General features: G+C 38.0%; 1 protein-coding gene across 2 annotated transcripts in view; it reads right to left on the bottom strand.

The window, feature by feature from the left end:
* Nucleotides 1–18,843, bottom strand: part of LOC145357462 (lissencephaly-1 homolog) — a 110,468-nt gene that overhangs the window by 70,762 nt on the left and 20,863 nt on the right. For both annotated transcript variants that reach the window (XM_080210819.1, XM_080210818.1), the window contains exon 2: nt 113–341. In XM_080210819.1, coding sequence (XP_080066945.1) covers nt 113–144 — 32 coding nt within the window. In that variant the 5' untranslated portion in view covers nt 145–341. The remainder of the gene's footprint in view (nt 1–112; nt 342–18,843) is intronic.

Here is an 18,843-nt window from a genome sequence, read left to right as displayed (position 1 = left end):
ATTAATTTTATTTGCAAAAATAAAAGCATATTGAATAGGTGTCAGACAAGGCGGCACAAATTCTGTTAGCAACATAGCTTAAATTCACACTATAAGATATTGGAATACTTACAGTTCATCCCTTTGTCTCTGCGACAACACCATTTTGATTGTGTGAAATCAAGTCTGATTTCTACAGCAGCTGCTGCCTCCTCCACAGGAGATCAAAATTCCTTGCAAACTCCTAATTTAGTACGAGTACTGCCACACAGTGGCCCTACGCCAACACAAAACACCTTTGCAGAAGCCAAATCCAAGAACCAAGAGGGGATTCGGTAACATTCAACAACCACTCATTTCACCTGCAAATTAAATTAGAAAGAAATTGGTCAGAATAAATACAAATAAACATGAAATATCAGTTAACTTCAAAACAATTATTTGCCTCAGTTGTAAGTGCACATCAAAATAAATTCTTTGCAATCTGAGAATGACACTTCACAGTGGTCACGAGGTTGTGATGACCTTCAAATTACAACAGCAAAGATGCTGCAGTTTATTTTGGGTTCATAAACAGTATCAAGTTATTCTGCTGCAAGTCCTTTTTTTTGATGATGGCGGTGGGGGTGGAGATAAGAGTACACATATGGGTCATACAGTAATAGAAACATTTAAACATTTAGCAGTTCATCACTTAAAGATTATCACACTAGCAAGTGCAAGATTTTCCTATTCTTGACTGAAAATGCAGGAAGTGCATCAAACAAAATCTCTGGTAATTTCAAGCTGCTGTTCTCACAATAGATACCAATCTCAGCCTTCACTTCAAAGTGAAAAAGGAACCAGACCAAAAAAGATTCAGTAATTTTAACGTTACAAGTATAGTTCAGTTCTCCCTGGAGGCAGACTTGGATCAGAAGGAGAGTCAAAGTTAGGTATTCAGAAGTATTTCTGGAGGCAAAGAGTGGGGAAGGAGTCTGATAAGTCTAATGATTTTGACAAATTCCAAAAGGAAGATGCAAACTGAAGAATTGTGATACATTACACCAACAGGGGAAAGGAAAAAAATTAGAGGACATGGTAAGGGAGTTTAGGCACCTTTTAAATCACCAATGCAAACAGATTTCAGCAAGGAAGACAGTGGGTCACATGGGAGATCAAGTATGTGGTAAGCAAAATCCCCAGGTTGGAAGAAGCAATCATGAGCCAGTCCATGGGGAACCAAACCTTGAAATGTTTGAAGCACAGAAGGTAGGAAAAGTCATAAACAGATGGGGCAGCAAATGCAGAGTGATGTGGAGAGCGGGGAGAAGAGAAGAATGAGGTTAGGTTTGGAGGGCATATTACACACACCTGAATGTCGGCACAAGACTATAGCATCCCATTTCTACAGTGACATCCAAATACTTCATTGGCCATGAAGTGCTATGTCCTGGGATTACGTAAAGCGCTTGAAGTGCAAGTCACAGTAGTGTCCAAAGTCTCAGATATACATCAATAATAAATCCAATTAAGAGTTCAGGAGAAACTCTACCCAGAAAGTGTGGCAATGTGAAATAGAGCATAGATAAATATAAATGCAGTTAAAGGATGGCAAAAGAAATACATGAGAGAGAAAGGAATAAAGAAAGGATACGTTTAAACATGGCGATATGGTAAATAGAATGGAAGTAGTCTAATGTGTGGCATGAACATAGTCCAGGATGCTGGACTAAAAAGCCTGTTTGAGTTGTAAATTCCATGCAAGCTTTTCCTTAAAAAAGTAAAACCTGCATTAGTTTGAAGTATTACTAAAATTTTGTTTAGGAAGAATCTACTCTCCACATCTTTAATAAAATGATAGAGGAAATAAAATTGTATCTCAGGAAAACAGTTATTCAATGAATTTGCAACTGCAGAGCCAATTATCTGATATTGATCATAGTATTCAAACCTTGCTATAACAATTTTAAAGTGATTTTATAGCAACTTGAATTGCCTTTTCTAATATCATTTACAGAACAGGAGCAGATAAAAGAAAAAGTTTACAAAACAGCTTCTAACTTGTAACAACTGAAATACCAATTTATATATTTAGGTACGTGATTACTGGTTGATCAGAAAGAAGGAATTAGATCAAAATATATAAGTAGGCCATATTCAATCTGTTCATGCAATTTCAATTTTCAAATGGAACATCAGAACTCAAAGAAATTGGAGCAGCTGTACTGCAATAAACACTTGCCAAATAAAATAACCAATTTTTTTTCATAGCGCTATGCTTATTTTATAATTTAAGTCAACAGTGAAATGTTGGGTTTTGAGCTTCATGGGAAAATATGACAATTTGTGCAGAAAGTCAAATTTAAGTTTTCAATCATCAGCAGAATGCAAAAAATTAAATTTTGCATTTGTTTCAGTTTATCTTGCAAACATGTTTTAAGACAGAGGATTTTTCCCTAATTGGAGAATCTGGGATTAGAGGTCAGTCCAGATAAGGTTATAGAGGTTCATAGCATGGAAACAGTCCCTTTGGCCCAACTTGTCTGTGCCACCCTTTTTTAACCAATTGGAAATGTGCCGTGGAGAAATTTCTTCACTTGGGAGGTTAGGAATGCTTGGAATTCTCAGCTCCAGCATACTGGGATACTTAACTCATTCATCGTATTCAGGATGGAGGCAAATAAATTTCTGGGTATTAAAGGAAATTAAGTGATATGGGGACAGGGCAGGAAAGCAGAGTTGATTAGAAGCATAACCATGACCTTATTAAATGGCAGAGACGACTAGAGGAGTTGTTTGGCCTATGTTTTTTCTTATTTGCTATATTCTGACTCTTTTCATTCTCGTTTGTTCTTGTGAAAGACAGACTAGGTACGAAATGCTACTTGTCAAACATGTTGCTCTTGAATTAGTTGATTTGTGCTTTTTAATTGATGTAAAACTTGTTCTTCAATTGCCACCTCCTATGTTATATAACATACATCATCCAAGACAGCCTGGTTGAGATTGAAATTCATCCTGCACTAAATATAGCAGAGGATTTATAATCCATCTCTCTGGTTAGTGGATCTGTTTGCTGCACTACAATATAGGTTTTCAGTTAGTGTATCGAAGCTAAGGTGTTGGCATTTACAACAAACAGAAATGCAGCTTGATCAACTACAGTAAACCTCTCACTAAAATTTTAACTGCATAAATACTTGGGAACACCACCACTTGGTAGTTCCCCTCCAAGTGACTCATCATCACTTGGAAATATATCACAGTTCCTGGGTCAAAAATTTTGAAACTCCCTCCATATCAGCACCATGGATTACCTACACCTCTGACTGCAGCAATTCTAAAAGGCAGCTCACCACTACTTTCTGAAGGGCAACAAGAAATAAACAATAAATGCTGGCCTAGCCAGTGATGCCCACATCCCATAAAAATGAATTTATAAAATTTTAAAAATCAATCTGAATAAAACCCTTCAGGGTCTACACATTTGCAATTAGTTCTTAAATCAGCACATGAGCAGATTGTCTTTTATTTTATTCTTAAGGCTTCTAGCTTTTCAATAATTGATGAGGAAACAGTCACACATGGAACACATTCTTCTTTTGTGGCAACTAAAATCTTTCCCTTCTGAAAACAAGATATAATTCTGTCCAAATTTCACAAATTAAAACAATTTCAAAGATTTATACCATTGAAAGAAACAATGGATTATTTAGGTCCTTTAGTGAATAGATCCTATCAGCACTGTCTGGTTGGGATACACGTGACTCCAGTCCCACAAGGTTCATGGTGGGACATGAAGAGTCAGTCAATCAGTTGCTCAACTGCTTTGAAATAAAGCGACAAGAAATATATCTAGCACCAGAGTGCACTGGGTCTTAGGGTAACTAAAAAGATGAGCATAGAACATAGTACAGGCCCTTCGGCCCTCAAAGTTGTGCCGAGCTATGTCTAAACGCAAGATCGAGCTCTCTCACTCCTTATAATTCTGGTGTGCTCCATGTGCCAGTCCAGTAACCGCTTGAAAGCTCCTAAAGTGTCTGACTCCACTATCACAGCAGGCAGTGTATTCCACACCCTAACCACTCTGAGTAAAGAATCTACCTCAGACATCCCTCCTATATCTCCCACCATAACCTTAAAGTGATGCCCCCTAGTAACAGCTACATCCACCCAAAGAAAGAGTCTCTGCACGTCCACTCTATCTTTCCCCTCATCATCTTATAAACCTCTTAAGTCGCCTCTCATTCTCCGCTCTAAAGAAAAAAGTTCCCAGTTCCCTCAACCTTTCCTCTTATGACTTGCCCTCTAATCCAGGCAGCATCCTGGTAAATCTCCTCTGCACTCTCTCCAATGCTTCCACATCCTTCTTATATTGAGGTGACCAGAACTGAACACAATATTCCAAATGTGGTCTCACCAAGGTCTGGTTCCTGGTATGAAGAGGTTAGTTTATGAGGAATAGTTGGACAGGCTGGTCCTGACTTCACCAGAGTTCAGGAGGCAAGCTGATCTTATCTAAATAAGATTCTAAGGGGAGTTAACAGGATGGATACAGAGATATTCCCCCTCCTGGGAGGGATTAGAACCAGGGGATATGGTTTAAAAATAAGGGTCACCGTTTAAGATAGGAGATGAGAATTTTTTTTTTTACTCAGAGGGCCATTAGTATGTTGACTCTTCAAAGGATCCCTACAGTTCAATAAGAGGTCATTCAGCCCATCGACTTTGCACTGACATTCCAAAAGAGCATCTTACTCAAGTCCAACCCCTGCCCTAGCCCATAACCCCACACATTCACAATGACCAAGCCACCTAACCTGCACATCTTTGGACACTAAGGGGCAATTCAGCTTGGCCAATCAACCTAACTGACATACCTTTGATCTACAAGGGAGTTAAAGTTTTTGCCAGACACACTGGAGGGCACAATGAGAACTGCCATGATCTTTTCTAATGTCAGGGCAGGCTCAAGAGGCCAAATGGCAAACTTCTGTTCTTAATTACACTGTTTGCATATCTAACAATGAGATGCCAACCTGAAGTTAAAACACAGCACTACACAGAGGCTAAATAACAGAAGCAGCATGATAGAGACAAAGCCAAGCAATTCCAAAACCAACATATCAGAACAGAGCTCTGGTGTCCTGCCATAACCAGCTGTGAATGGTGATGGACAATTAATAAAAAATAGGGGCTCCATGAACATACCATCCCTTTATGATGGTAGAGTCCAGCATGCGAGTGCAAAAGACAAGGCTGAAGAGCTTGCAGCTAGAAGTGCCAAGTGGACGATTCATCCAAGGTCCCCACAATAACAGTCAGTCTTCAGTCAATTCAATTCACTCCACATTTTAACACAAAATAGCTGGATGTAAGGAATACAATAAAGAGTACTCTGTCCCAGCAATATCCTATTTGTAGCGTTGAAGATATACGCTTTAGAGATGTCACCACACCTTTAGTCAAGACATTCCAGTACAAGTACCACTATGTCAATCTGAAAGTGGAAAATAACACAGGTAAATGTCAAATAAATCAGGACAAATTCAAATGAGGCCAAATCCTACACCATCAATCCAACTATCGATCAAAGTGATAGAACATGTCATAAGCAGACCTATCAAGTGGTTATTACTCTTATCCTGCTCGCTGATATTGAGGATTGGGTGCTGCCAGGCCTTACCAACAGTTTTGATCCAAACACAAGAAAAAGAGCTAAATGCTGAGGTGAAGTCAATGACCAAGGAATTAGAGTAAATTGACAAAGGGGATCAATACAAGATTTCCCACTGGCTGGAATCATACTTAGCAGGAAGATGGCTGTGGTTGTGAAAGGCCAACCCCGTCAGCACTAGACATCATTGCAGGAGTTTTTCAGGACCGTATCCTAGGTGCAACATATTCAGCTACTTCATTAATTGGTCTTCCCTAAAGGTCTGAAGTGGGGATGCTCAGTGACGAATGCAGACAACGAACCAGTCTTTGCTTGTACGTAGTAAGACCTGGACAACCTTCAGGCATGGCTAATAAGTGGCAAGTAATATTTGCACCACACAAATTTTAGATGCACAATCTTAATGTACATAATGACATCCCCTTATCCCTGATCAACATGTTTTTGTTTGGGCAGGGAGGAAAGAAAGCACACGCAAAAGAATGTTGGGAGTAGAATCAACACCGACCAGAGACTTAATTGGATCAGCAAGGTAAACACTGCAGTTGGGTATTTTGCAGCAAGCAGGTCACCTTCTGACTCTCCATAACCTTTACATCTTCCACAAGGTAAAATCATCTTGTAACCATCCACTGTGCCTTCGCCAGGATACAGGGTATAAGTTTTATTTTTGCTCTATCCAGCTCACATACCTTATCCACACACTCGTGTATTCAACATTTTCAATACTTTAAGTCTGGAGTTAAAAGCCCAACCTCCTGGGTCTATATGACAACTCAGTTTTTAAGATAGGCATTATTCTTACAATCCCTTCAGGGTTTCCATGTGGTCTTGCCAACCACGTGAGACCTAAACAGTATAAAAAAAAATCAAATCTATTTTAGTTTGCTATCAAATTGTGGTTTTATATCCAAGTTGTCTATTTTATAAAGCAATAGTCTGTTAAACACTGGTTGTGCATTTTAATAGATTCACACTATACCCTGATTCCTTTTCTGCTTCAAAACTTTTCTATCAAGCATTTTCTTCCATTGCATCAAGTTGATGATAGCTTGCTTTCCTTTCCTTTATAGGTGCCTATCAATAGGATACATCTTGTGTTATCCACACCTTCATCGAGATCATTGCAGATTTAGAACAGCAACAGTTACAATATGAATCCCAATCAAGATTTCACCAGTAACCAATTTCCACACACAACCTCATATTCCCCAACTCCTGATGAAGTCCAGCATAGCATCATGCTAGGGAGAGTGTTGGGCAGGATCAGTGTACAACAGCATTTTGGGATGTGACTGAACGAATCACAAAGCTGAGCAATCAAATTGCTATACATCTGCCCATAAGAGAAAAAAAATCACTCACTTGAAAGCTGCACTTTGAAACACGAAAACATAACAAATAGTTCAAAACAAAAAGCCTCTCTCAACCTCTTCACTGCATCTGCTGTTAACTGTTTCCCAACATTCAGTTCTGGATGAGCTTTCAGTAAAACATCAAAATTTGGAAAAACCACAGTCAATGCCGTTGCCTCATGACATATACTACATCCCTACCAACCTCACAAAGCTTTCAAGTTTGGTGTCCAATTTGCTCCCAAAGCGTGTTGTTAGCCCCATATCTGTTCTGTAAAAGACTTATAATTTCCAAAATTCTCTATCCCCATCTTATCATACCTCCTATTGAAATTCTGATTTATGCCTCTCACCTCCAGACTCAATTGTCCCAATGCTTACTCATTCTCAGGTCACCCAAATCTCTTGCTACTTGTATTCACTCCTGCACTCAGTTCCACTCATCTATAATTTAATTTCTATTCTCTTTATGGACTTCAGGTTTCCGAATCTCAAATTTTAAAAATTCTCATCCTCATGTTTAAACCCTTTCAGGAGCTTGAAGTTTCCACCTCCCTTTGCTGCAACCATATCCAGCTCTACTACTCTCCAAAAACTCTGCATTTCATCCAAGTCTTAGTTTTTGTAATTCTCTCATTCCTCTTTGCTATTGACAATTGTGCTTTCAATTACCTAGGCAGAGACCTGGAATTCTCTTCCAAAGTGTGTCTGCCTTCACCTCCTCCCTTATCTCTTAAGGTATTGCTTGAAACCCATCTCTGACCAAACCTTTAGTCGCCCTTATTATTTTCATCTCTGGCATGACCTTAGGATTACTTAAATGTGAATGAAAATAACATGAAAGCAGTCACTATTGAAAGTGCTGGAAATACTCAGCAGGATTGGAGTATCTGTGGAGGAACAAAGTTAATGTTGAGTCAGTTATGATCAGCACCCCCCCTCCCCCACTTCTTCAGTGATACTTGATACAGAACCACAGCAAGCTAGATATCTAATTAAAACTTAAATTGCACTTCGATACACTTCAGCATTTGATCAAAGAATAAAAGACATACAAAGTTCAATATTAGCCATTTTGGAACCAGAGTAAACCATAACAGCATTACACTAGAACATATATTTCTACTTCTCAGACTTAAATTAAAAAATTCTAAGAGTTCTAAAATGCCAGAAAACTTTATCAGTAATACCTAACCACCAATTTAGAAACTTGGGAGTCTAACATATTTCTCTATTCTTCCACAATTCAATAGTTTCTGTCCATTGCAATACCTTGTATTTATAACCTTTCTACATCTCAGCAGGCTGAATGGCAGCCAAAATACTCAAAGCAGGACGGAGAAGAAGCCAGCAGCAGCACAACACCTGCTGGTCATTCAGCTTGTTTTTATGAAAGAGGCTTGTAAGCAGTGTCAAGTCCTTCCAGCAACCAAACCTGCAGACAGCTAATAGGTTTATTTACGTGCATTGGAATATAGATTAAAAAGTCACAAGTCCATCTAATTTGCCATCTATCATATTGGCAATCGTATAATGATGATAATGACTAATCATGACAATTTCTATAAATTAATCTACAACAGACCCAAACCTAGCTTTGTAAACCACAGGTTGAAAATCACATGTTCATATACTGTATCCATGTATAAAAAAAAGTGGGGAGAATGCTGGAGTTTGGCATTGAGATAAAAGATCAGCCATGATCATGTAAAATGACAGAGCACACTCAAAGGTCTAAATGAATTACTCCTATTTTCTATGGTATTTTTACTATCCCAAAATATTACTTCATTTTTAAAAATCCAGTTTTGAACAAGTTACTGTTTCACCTGCCTCCGTACACTGATGACTCAAATAACTTCTTGTTGGTTAGATTTGGAGTACTTCACGGAGGACTGCCTCCTTACCTTGCTCCCTATTTGATGCAGAATGGTGCTCCTCAAATTTTATTACCACTTGGCTCTCCCTCCAACAGACAGATGTCCATGGTTTCTTGTGGACTACAGCTAGCTACCTTTGAAGTACAGGCTGTGTCCTTTAGTTCTATTGAAATACATAAAACAGCTGATCAAGGTCTACGTTATTCAGCTTCCTTAGAATCCTAAAGAAGCAATCTTGCACATCCATTTTAAGCTGTGTGCCTAGCAACAAACAAGAATGTGCAGCGCAATGAACAAACAAGCCATGCATAAGCGGTGTTTCCTTTAAAACGTGTGACCATGTTTTACTCTTAAAGAGACCAAGCAGTGCAACAAGCCAGCCACACACAGCAAACTGATTTCAGAGGGAACCATCTCCTTTCCAGTGAGGACAAGAAAATGCTCATCATAATCCAATCTATCCACCAAGCTAGTTGTCCTCTTCTGTATCTTTTGAATAGCTCCAGCAGTCTTTCTGTATTATGGTAACCTGAACTATATACTGTTTGCTTAATATATCATTTATATTATTTAGTAAAATAAATACAATTTAAAATAATTTAAATATTATTTAAGTAATAAATATAATTTAAATAATAAATAGCATTTATTTTCAGTATTGACCTTGAGTACATCTGATTAGTTTTGCTCACAGTTAGTGAGCACTGCTGCTATAGCTTCCATGTACTGACAATCAGCGCCCTTATTTTTTATGTCATTATGTATTACCTACCTGGATGTTTTCATGAAGAACTGCATTTCTCCATGTTGAATTTCATATGCCAATCCCCAAGCATACCCAAATAATCCCATCACCTTTATTAACTTTGTATCTGCAAACATTTGATTTCATGATTTATTGTCACATGTATAAACAGTGAAAAGTATTGTTTCTTGCATGCTACAAGACAAAACATACTATTCAGAGAAGGAAATGAGAGATTGTAGAATGTAGTGATACAGTTATAGCTACAGTATAGAAAAAGATCAACTTAATGCAAGGCAAGTCCATTCAAAACTCTGGCAGCAGCAGGGAAGAAGCTGTTCTTGAGTCAGTTGATACATGACCTCAGACTTCTGTTTTTTCCCAAAGGAAGAAGGTGGAATAAGAGAACATCCGGGTGCGTGGGCTCCTTAATTATGCTGGCTGCTTTGCCGAGGCAGTGGGAAGTGTGGACAGAGTGAATGGATGGGAGGCTGTTTTGCGAGATGGACTGGGCTACATTCATGACCTTTTGTAATAGTGTTGAAGGTTGTAGTCAAATAAATAGGAGTCTGACATAGGTGTCCTTGTTATCTAGGTGTTCCAGGGTTGAGTGCTGGGCCAGGGAAATGGTGTGTTGGCCACTGACTTGACTCCAAGCCATTTACGAAGATATTCCCCCATTCAGTTTGTGGAGGTGCAAACAAAGTGAAATGTGAATTTGATTTGAGCACTCAACGGCAGGTGTAATTAAATATCAGCCTTGGCTTATTGCGTCAGAATGCTTAAGTTCTACTTCAAATACTTCAACTCAATCTGGCTGACAACTTCAGTGCATTAATGAAGGGATGCTTTGGATGAGCCCTACGCAAAAGCTTCATCTGCTCTTTCGTGTGGATGTAAAAGACCTCTGGATACAATTCAAGCAGGAGTGGTGGAATCTTCCTAACAGTCTGGGTCATTTAACTCTCAACCAATAATTACTAAAAAGTAAAATATTGGGCTCTGTACTGCATTCCTGTTTATTCGATCGCAGCAAATTTGTTACTGTATTTACAACTTTATGTTGCAGTATAGGGGATGGGTGCCTTGACACGAACACAAATGCAAAATCCTGCCAGCACCATATTACAAGGATTGGAGAAATTTAGAAATAGAAGTGCCAAGTTTTAAGAGGACATGCCTCAAGCACATCAGACATCATGTTTGAGTAGACTTGGAAGATTGCAACATGACAACTGGGGTAGAGAAGGATTGAGTTCTTGCAAGGGGGGGGATTCAGAATGCAGAAGATTAATGTAAAACAAAATACATCAAGTTTAAAAGCAATGACCAGTCAAACTGAACTGCCAAGTGACTCAAAGAACATGGCACAGAACTAAGAATGTAAGAATTTGGGGGTCAGTCCTTTGGCTCCTCAAGCTTGCTCAGCCATTTGACAAGATCATGGCTTAGCTAATTGTGACCTTAACTCCATTTTTGTGACAGCTCCCTGATAACTTCAAAGATCCAACTCAATCCCGAGTATATTTGATGAACTAACCTATGTGAAAGAGAAATCCAGAGTAACAACCCTTAGAAAAAAAAATTCTTATCTCAATCTTAAATGGAAGACTCCTAGGTTTTTACAGTTGTGTTCCCTAGTTCTAGATGTTCCCCAACTAAGACAGTTTCAATATCAAAAGGCATGCCAGGAGTGAAAATAAGGCATTAAAATAGCAAAGATGATTTTCTGAATTGAAAATGGAATGCAGTGAAAGATGGCAAGATCATTAACTTGCATTAGAAGGAAAGTGATGAATAGAGTGGGGCCACTGGTAGTAAGATTAGGTGTGTGAAAGTTGACTCTACAGGGAGCAAAATAAGATTGTTGCTTCAGTATTTAATGAGACAGCAGATAACAACTTAGATGATACAGATAGGGAATTAGCAGATATTGCAGAGCCAAAGTTACGACAATTCTCATCACTACCAGCCGATTGCCAAACAGCTGTGAAAAATCTCAAGCAAATAAATCTCTCAGACTGGATAAGTTGTATACAAGAAACTTTAAGGAATTAAGGATAAAATTCCTCCAAGCCTTACCTTCTGAAAAGTTACAACTGATTTTTTCTAGTTTCAAAGCACAAAACTACAAGTTGAACCTATTATTTACAACAAGAAGCAGACAGACAGCAATGTTTTGTAGTCACAGGAACTGCTAATCAAACTCACATTTCACCATATAAAATCCAATTTACGGTGTGCTCGAGATATATATTCCCAGCAAATGTGAAAAAGATCAATGTCTGAAGAGAAATTTTAAGTAACATAAAATGGTGTTAATGGAGAAATCATCAAACCTCTGCAAAGAACAGCACTATTTTCTGGACGTTTGAAAATATCCCCAGTTGTTTTCTACAATGACAAAATTAAGGAAGTTTTTATATATTTGCATTTGTGCCAAAGTTAAATTCTTAGTTGGGAGTTACAACCAATAAGATCTCCTCATACTGACTTTCAAATTGCATTGGTTGATCTTGACATTAAGTGGGGCACTATAATTGGCGTTTCACTGCCCTTGAGGGGCCAATGGCTCAGTCCCAGTTATTACTCAACAATTTCTGCTGAAAAGCTCACACAATATCCAGGTTCAGTACTGCACTTAATTTGGTCCAATGATTGACATTCATCATCATCGTTCACACAAAGAATGACTACTTAGAGAGAATCCTATAGATCTGGTACTGATAGAACATTACATTTAAAAGAGACAGGATGACAAAACAAAAATGTCACATGCAAACAGCTTCTGAACAAAATCAACTATTGTACAATATTATAGCAAATTGTCAATTTGCTTAGTGTTATAAGTAGAAAATGAAACATTTCACCCTTGTAAAATTAGCAAGATCATGATTTTGCCAGTCATTACACAACTCCATGTTTTTAGGTATAATTCCTGCAGGTCTTAGAGAAAGTTATTCAGGAAATCCATTACCCATTAATTTTGATCAGTTTCACCAAACTGCTGGGAAATGAGCCATTCTTTCAAATTTTACAGCAACTATCTTTGTCATCTTTTTAGATTTAACAGTTTCTAAGTGAAGTAAATATCTAAGTTAGAGATAACATTGAGTTGAATACGATTCTTCAAAACATTAACTCTTTCTCTCCACAAATGCCAAGACGGATTTTTAAACATTTTTGCTTCAAATTCAGATTTCCAGCAGCTGCAGTACTTTACTTTTATATAAATTATCCAAATCACTTGGGTAGGTATAACCAATTGAGGTATAATTAATTAAGAGTACTTACAATTAATAAAAGTCATTTTATAAGCAGAGATATAAAACACTATTTTCAAGAATGATTTGTAAAATACTGGCATATTAACGTGCAATAAAATTCACTTCTTACAAATAGCCTCTAAACTCTCAAGATGATTACTACTGCAATACTGTTTTTATTTGAGGTAGGTTATTCAGCCTGTTGCAGCTCCAACGGCAGAATCTATTCCATCCCCACCCTTAATCAAATTGAGCACTGTTGGCAACTCAAACAGGGCCTATTTACACCTCATGTACCAGCCGCAAGCTTCATGGAGAATGATCTACAAAGATAATTAGAAAATCATATTTTTGAAATACAGACTAAGTACTCAACTTATCTACAAATATCTTGTAGCAGTTTCTGGTGCCATAGATATCCAAAGGAAGGAAAAACTACTCTTGTGTACTATGTCTGCAGGAGCAAGCATGCCTCTCAATAACAGCCAAAGATCAGAATATTTTAACATTAACCAATGCACTAAAAACTCCAATATCAAATTTATGCCAATTTAATTAGAGCCATAGCACCAAATGTTCCTTTGAAAGCTTTAATTTGTACCCACCCAACTTTAAAAGCAAAGAATTCACTTGCTGACAGGCAAGTTTCAAGTTGTTTCATGTAATGCTCATTAGTATTCAGTGACTAGTGCTCTGCATGTTTATAAGTATCAGATGGAGGTAGCATCAAGCTCATCTCAAAGCTTCCATGATTGAGCACTTAATTGACACTCAGCATCTTGGTCTAGATTCAAACAGGAAGAACCAGTTAGGTGGTATACCCCTTTGCAGCTATACACCATTATCTTCAAGAGATGATGCACATGAAAATTATTGGCTTTTATACAAAATACCAAATCAGTTACAAAATGACTCATTGCCATGGTTCTAAATTCTCCCTTCCTGGCAGTTTAAATTGGTTCTTGCACACGGTTGGTCTCACCATCAAACACATCTTCATGATCTCAATCCATATTATTTTGAAAACAAAAACTAACAGATGATCACAACTTTTATTTACTTTTCACAGGTTTTTTTTATATTTCACTTTAATATGTCATTCAAATGATATCTTTCAAAAGATACAAAAAGAAAATAAATCCGTAAGATCAACCTCTATTTATTGGCAGTTTAAAACTTGATTTCTGAGCTGTTCAAGTAAACCATGGATGTTCAATCCCTTATGTAAGATAGGTTAATTACTGGTGTCCTGACAGACTACAAGCTTATCCAATATATCAACAATTGATTTTTCTTCCCAGAACTATTATTGCTTTTACAACTTTTCTCCCATTTTCAACACACTGAAATTAATAGATAGTGGTTTCAAAAATCTCTCATAACAATTGTGGAGTCATGGAATTATGCAACCATTCTGATAGATCTCCTCTACATCCACTCAACGAACCTCACCGTTCCTAAAGTGGGGTGATCAGAACTGAATATAATACTCAAGTTGCGGCCCAGAGATTTAAGAGTTCAACTTCCCCGCCTTTTTTTGCACAATACCTCTTAAGCCCAAGGTCCCATATTTCTTGCTAACAATTCTCCAAAATGTCCTGCCACCCTGCCTTTCCCTATATCTTGGCCAACTTGTATGTTAAATTCGAACTCTCATTTATCTGATCATATTGATAGCTCTTTTATGTCCTGCTGCAACCAACTGATCTAAGTCTAGTTTGGTATCATTGGCAAATATTGAAATTTTACACTGTATTCAATATCCATTGGAAAGACTTGGTAGCACTTTTAATTTCATGTAACAACTTGCTCTGCTCATGGGACATTGCAAAATATTTCTAGAATTCTGAACTACTGTACTGCATGAAACTCCAGCAGTAAGTGAGCATTAAGCAGCAGAAAGAGCTGTAAAATCAGTATCAACAAACCAAATCAATTCAAGATTCTGTGCCAGGTTACATGATGGATCTCCATCTACTATTTTGCATATTTGTTTGAAAATCAGTTGCATTATGATTCACTAAAAACCATAATCGTTACATCATGTGCTCGCCATCTTGAATAGGGGCTATTACCAACTTTTCATTCCTAAATCAAGAAACAGGGAAGCAAAACATGCCCCATAATGCCTTATTGACACACAGCAAATACCCAGAGGTTACGTAAATAGTCATTCACACAGAACCGCCAAGTCCAACTTTGTGCCAATGTTTTGCATGGCAGTATTCATGAATCTCATGGGGGAAGGGGAGAAAACTGAAGGGTAAAGGACACCAGTTAAAGCCATATTGTCACCATATAATGCTGAAAATAACATAAGAACTAGGAACAAGAGGAAGCCATCTGGCCCCTTGAGCCTGCTCTGCCATTCAATAAAGTCATGGCTGATCTTTTCGTGGACTCAGGTCCACTTACTCGCCCGCTCACCATAACCCTTAATTCCTACACTGTTCAAAAATTTAACTATCCTTGCCTTAAAGATATTCAATGAGGTAGCCTCAACTGCTTCATTGGGCAGGGAATTCCACAAATTTGTAACCCTTTGTGTTAAGTTCCTCCTCACCTCAGTCCTAAATCTACTTTCCCTTAGTTTGACGCTGTGCCCCCTATTCTAGTTCCAACGACCAGTAGAAACAGCTTCCCTGCTTCTATCTTATCTATTCCCTTCATAATCTTATGTTTCTATTAGACCTCCCCCCATTCTTCTGAATTCCAATGAGTATAGCCCCAGTCTACTCAGTCTCTCTTCATCAGCGAACCCTCTCAAATCCAGAATCAACCTTGTGAATCTCCTTTGCACTCCCTCCAGTGCCAGTATATCCTTTCTCAAGTAAGGAGACCAAAACTGTACACAGTACTCCAGGTGTGGCCTCACAGTACCTTATACAGCTGCAACATAACCTCACTGTTTTTAAACTCCATTCCTCTAGCAACAGAGGACAAAATTCCACTTGCCTTCTGAATTACCTGCTGCACCTGCAAACCCACTCCTTGAGATTCCTGCACAAGGACACCCAGGTCCCTCTGCACAGCAGCATGCTGCAATTTTTTACCATTTAAACAACAGTCCATTTTGTTATTCCTACCAAAATGGATGAACTCACATATACTAACATGGTACTCCATTGGCCAGACTCTCACCTACTCACTTTGATTATCTATATCCCTTTACAAACTTTCAGCGTCCTCTGCATATTTTGCTCTTCCACCCACCTTAGTGTCATATGTTAATTTTGACACACTACACTCAGTCTCCAATTCCAAATCATCTATGTAAATTGTAAACAATTGCAGTCCCAACACTGATCCCTGAGGCACACCACTAGTCACTGATTGCCTAATATTTTGACTTACCCAAGAGAGAAAAGGCACATTATTTCAGAGAAAACCTATGTAACAATTGTTCCATGAAAAGTTGAGGCAGCAGAGAAAGTTTAACAGATTACCCCAGGCAGGTTCTCAAGTCCAATTCTGGATTCAGACAGTGGACACTGAATCTAACAAATATAACTGGCAAAATTTACCACTGAGGCATAAAATTTAAACAGGACAAGTGGCTGACAACAATCTGGCGTGGACTAAGAAAATGCACTGGTTAACTATGAACAGTTTGTATATTACCTTCAACACTGTAAATCACAAGGCAATTAAAAAAGACATTAAGCCAAGGGAAGAACAAGACAGATATTTAAAGAAAGAGCAACTTAAAGATGGAGGGAGACAAGGAGTGAAAGCAAACCTCTATGCTGAACGCCTGGTTGCCAATCGTGGGGATATGGGAATCAGATGTGCACAGATCAGACCTGGGAAAGTACCAATATCTCAGACAATTGTAGAGCTGGAGTGGGTTACATAGATGGGGAGAAATTCAATGTATTGTACAGACAAATATGAAATAGTGCACAATCTTTATGAAGATGGAAGTGTCATGGATGACGTGTGACAATGGAATACATTTACCAATCTGTCAAATCAATCATGCTCCCTTTCACAGTTTATAAGACTACTGCAATCTTGACTAGATAACATATGGGTGTTAATTTCAAATCCTGATCTGTCCCTGGAAATGTTTAGTAAACCTATGTTTAGTAAATGTGCCAGTGTATCCAAGGGATTTTACCATTTTACTAACATTCATAATTTGTACATTAACAATTGTCTATCAATTCCCCTTTTCTGTGAACTTGATATCCATTTACAGATGGATGCGTTGTTAGAAAACCTAGGAATTGTAGCAGGCCATTCAGCCCCTTAAGCAATTCAGTCATTCAATTAGTTTAAGCTTGATCTGTATCTCAACTCCAACCGCCCAGCTTTGTCCCATATCCCTTGTTACCTTTACTAACAAAAAGCACAATCTGGCAATTACATAAACACTGTTCTGATGAACAGAGAACTGAAGTGAAAATGCTTTAACTGTTTTTCTTGTGCTCAGACACAATGGAAAGATTTCCAATGGTGTACAGAGGCTAGTTATATGCTATGGGTTTAGACTCGAAAAACTGACCGATACCAGTCTCCCCTTTCATCCTGTGTTGCATCCATTTTGAAACAATAAAATAAACTATTTAATTTTGAAGGAAAAAATTGCAAATTATTAGTGTAATGAGGAAATATGAAAAACACAAAATAGACAAAGTTGTTCAAGTGTAAAAATGCTTCTTATACACTAGATTCCTTTATCAGCTTAAGGAAGATAGTATCATAGCGGTAGTTTCACTGAACTAGTGATCCAGAAGTCAATGTTCTGGGGACAAAGTTCAACTCCCACCATAGCAGATGGAATTTAAATTCAAATAAAATCAGGAATTGAAAGCTAGTCTCAGTAATGGTGACCATGGAACTATCAATTGCCTTACAAACCACTAATAGCCTTTCGGAAAGAAAATCTGTCATCCGTACCTGGTCTGGCCTACATGTGACTCCAGATGCAAGTGACTCCACAGAAATAGCACAGAAAGTCACTCAGTTCAAAGGCAATTCATGCTGGGCAACAAATCTAGCCTTGCCAGCAATGCCCATATCCCATGAAAGAATTTAAAAAATGCAAAATGTTTTAAAATAGAAACACAGAACAATATGTTGCTATTAAATAAGGTAAAATCATACCGAATAGCTCACTATATGCTTAGCACATTAGTATTTACAATTAATTTCTATTAATTGAGTATAGTTAAACCTGAAATCTACTACAGTAGGAACTGACAAATGCATAAAGTTATGATTTGTATTTTGCAGCAAAAATGAAGCATAAAAATTTCTGATGTACTGTAATTTTGTTTTGACTAAATATTAAAAGTGAAGATGTGGAAAAAACTTCTTTTTAAATGTTGACAGTACTAATCAATTGACAGGCTTTCAGAAAGGCACTGGTCAGGCTCTCCAAGCTAAAATTAGGCCTATTAGCTCAGTGGGCCATTTGAAACTTCAATGCCAAAAGATTGCAGAATCATTGTAACGGAAAATTCAAATTTAAAAATGTAATTTGCATTCTTCAGAGATTTTTGCAATTCGTCACTTAAGCTTACATTAACACTGCAATGAAATTACTCAGAAAATCCCTTAGTCACTACACTCCAGCACCTGTTTGGCGCACTGAGGGAGAATTTATCACGATCAATGCACTTAGCCAGCATGTCTTTCAGACTGTGGGAGGAAACCTATTCAAATACAGGGAAAGCTCACGAACTTTGCAGTGACCCAAACTGGGAATTGAACTCAGGTCTCTGGTGCTATGAGGTAGCAGTGCTAACCACTGTGCCACCATGCCGCGCTAGTGTCCAGAACAGACAAGGCAGACAGCAATCAGGACACAAGATATAGGAGCAGGAGTAGGCAATCTGGCCGCTCGATCCTGTTCCACCATTCAAGATAATAGCTGATCTTTTCATAGACTCAGCTTCACTTACCTGCCAGCTCACTACTGTCCTTAGTTCCTTTACTGTTCAAAAATCTATCT

This window comes from Carcharhinus amblyrhynchos, chromosome 23 (genome assembly GCF_965287045.1).
Source record: "Carcharhinus amblyrhynchos chromosome 23, sCarAmb.v2.hapA, whole genome shotgun sequence".
Lineage (NCBI taxonomy): Eukaryota > Metazoa > Chordata > Chondrichthyes > Carcharhiniformes > Carcharhinidae > Carcharhinus > Carcharhinus amblyrhynchos.
Note: the sequence above shows the minus strand (reverse complement) of the source record. Positions and strands in the feature narration are given on the sequence as shown.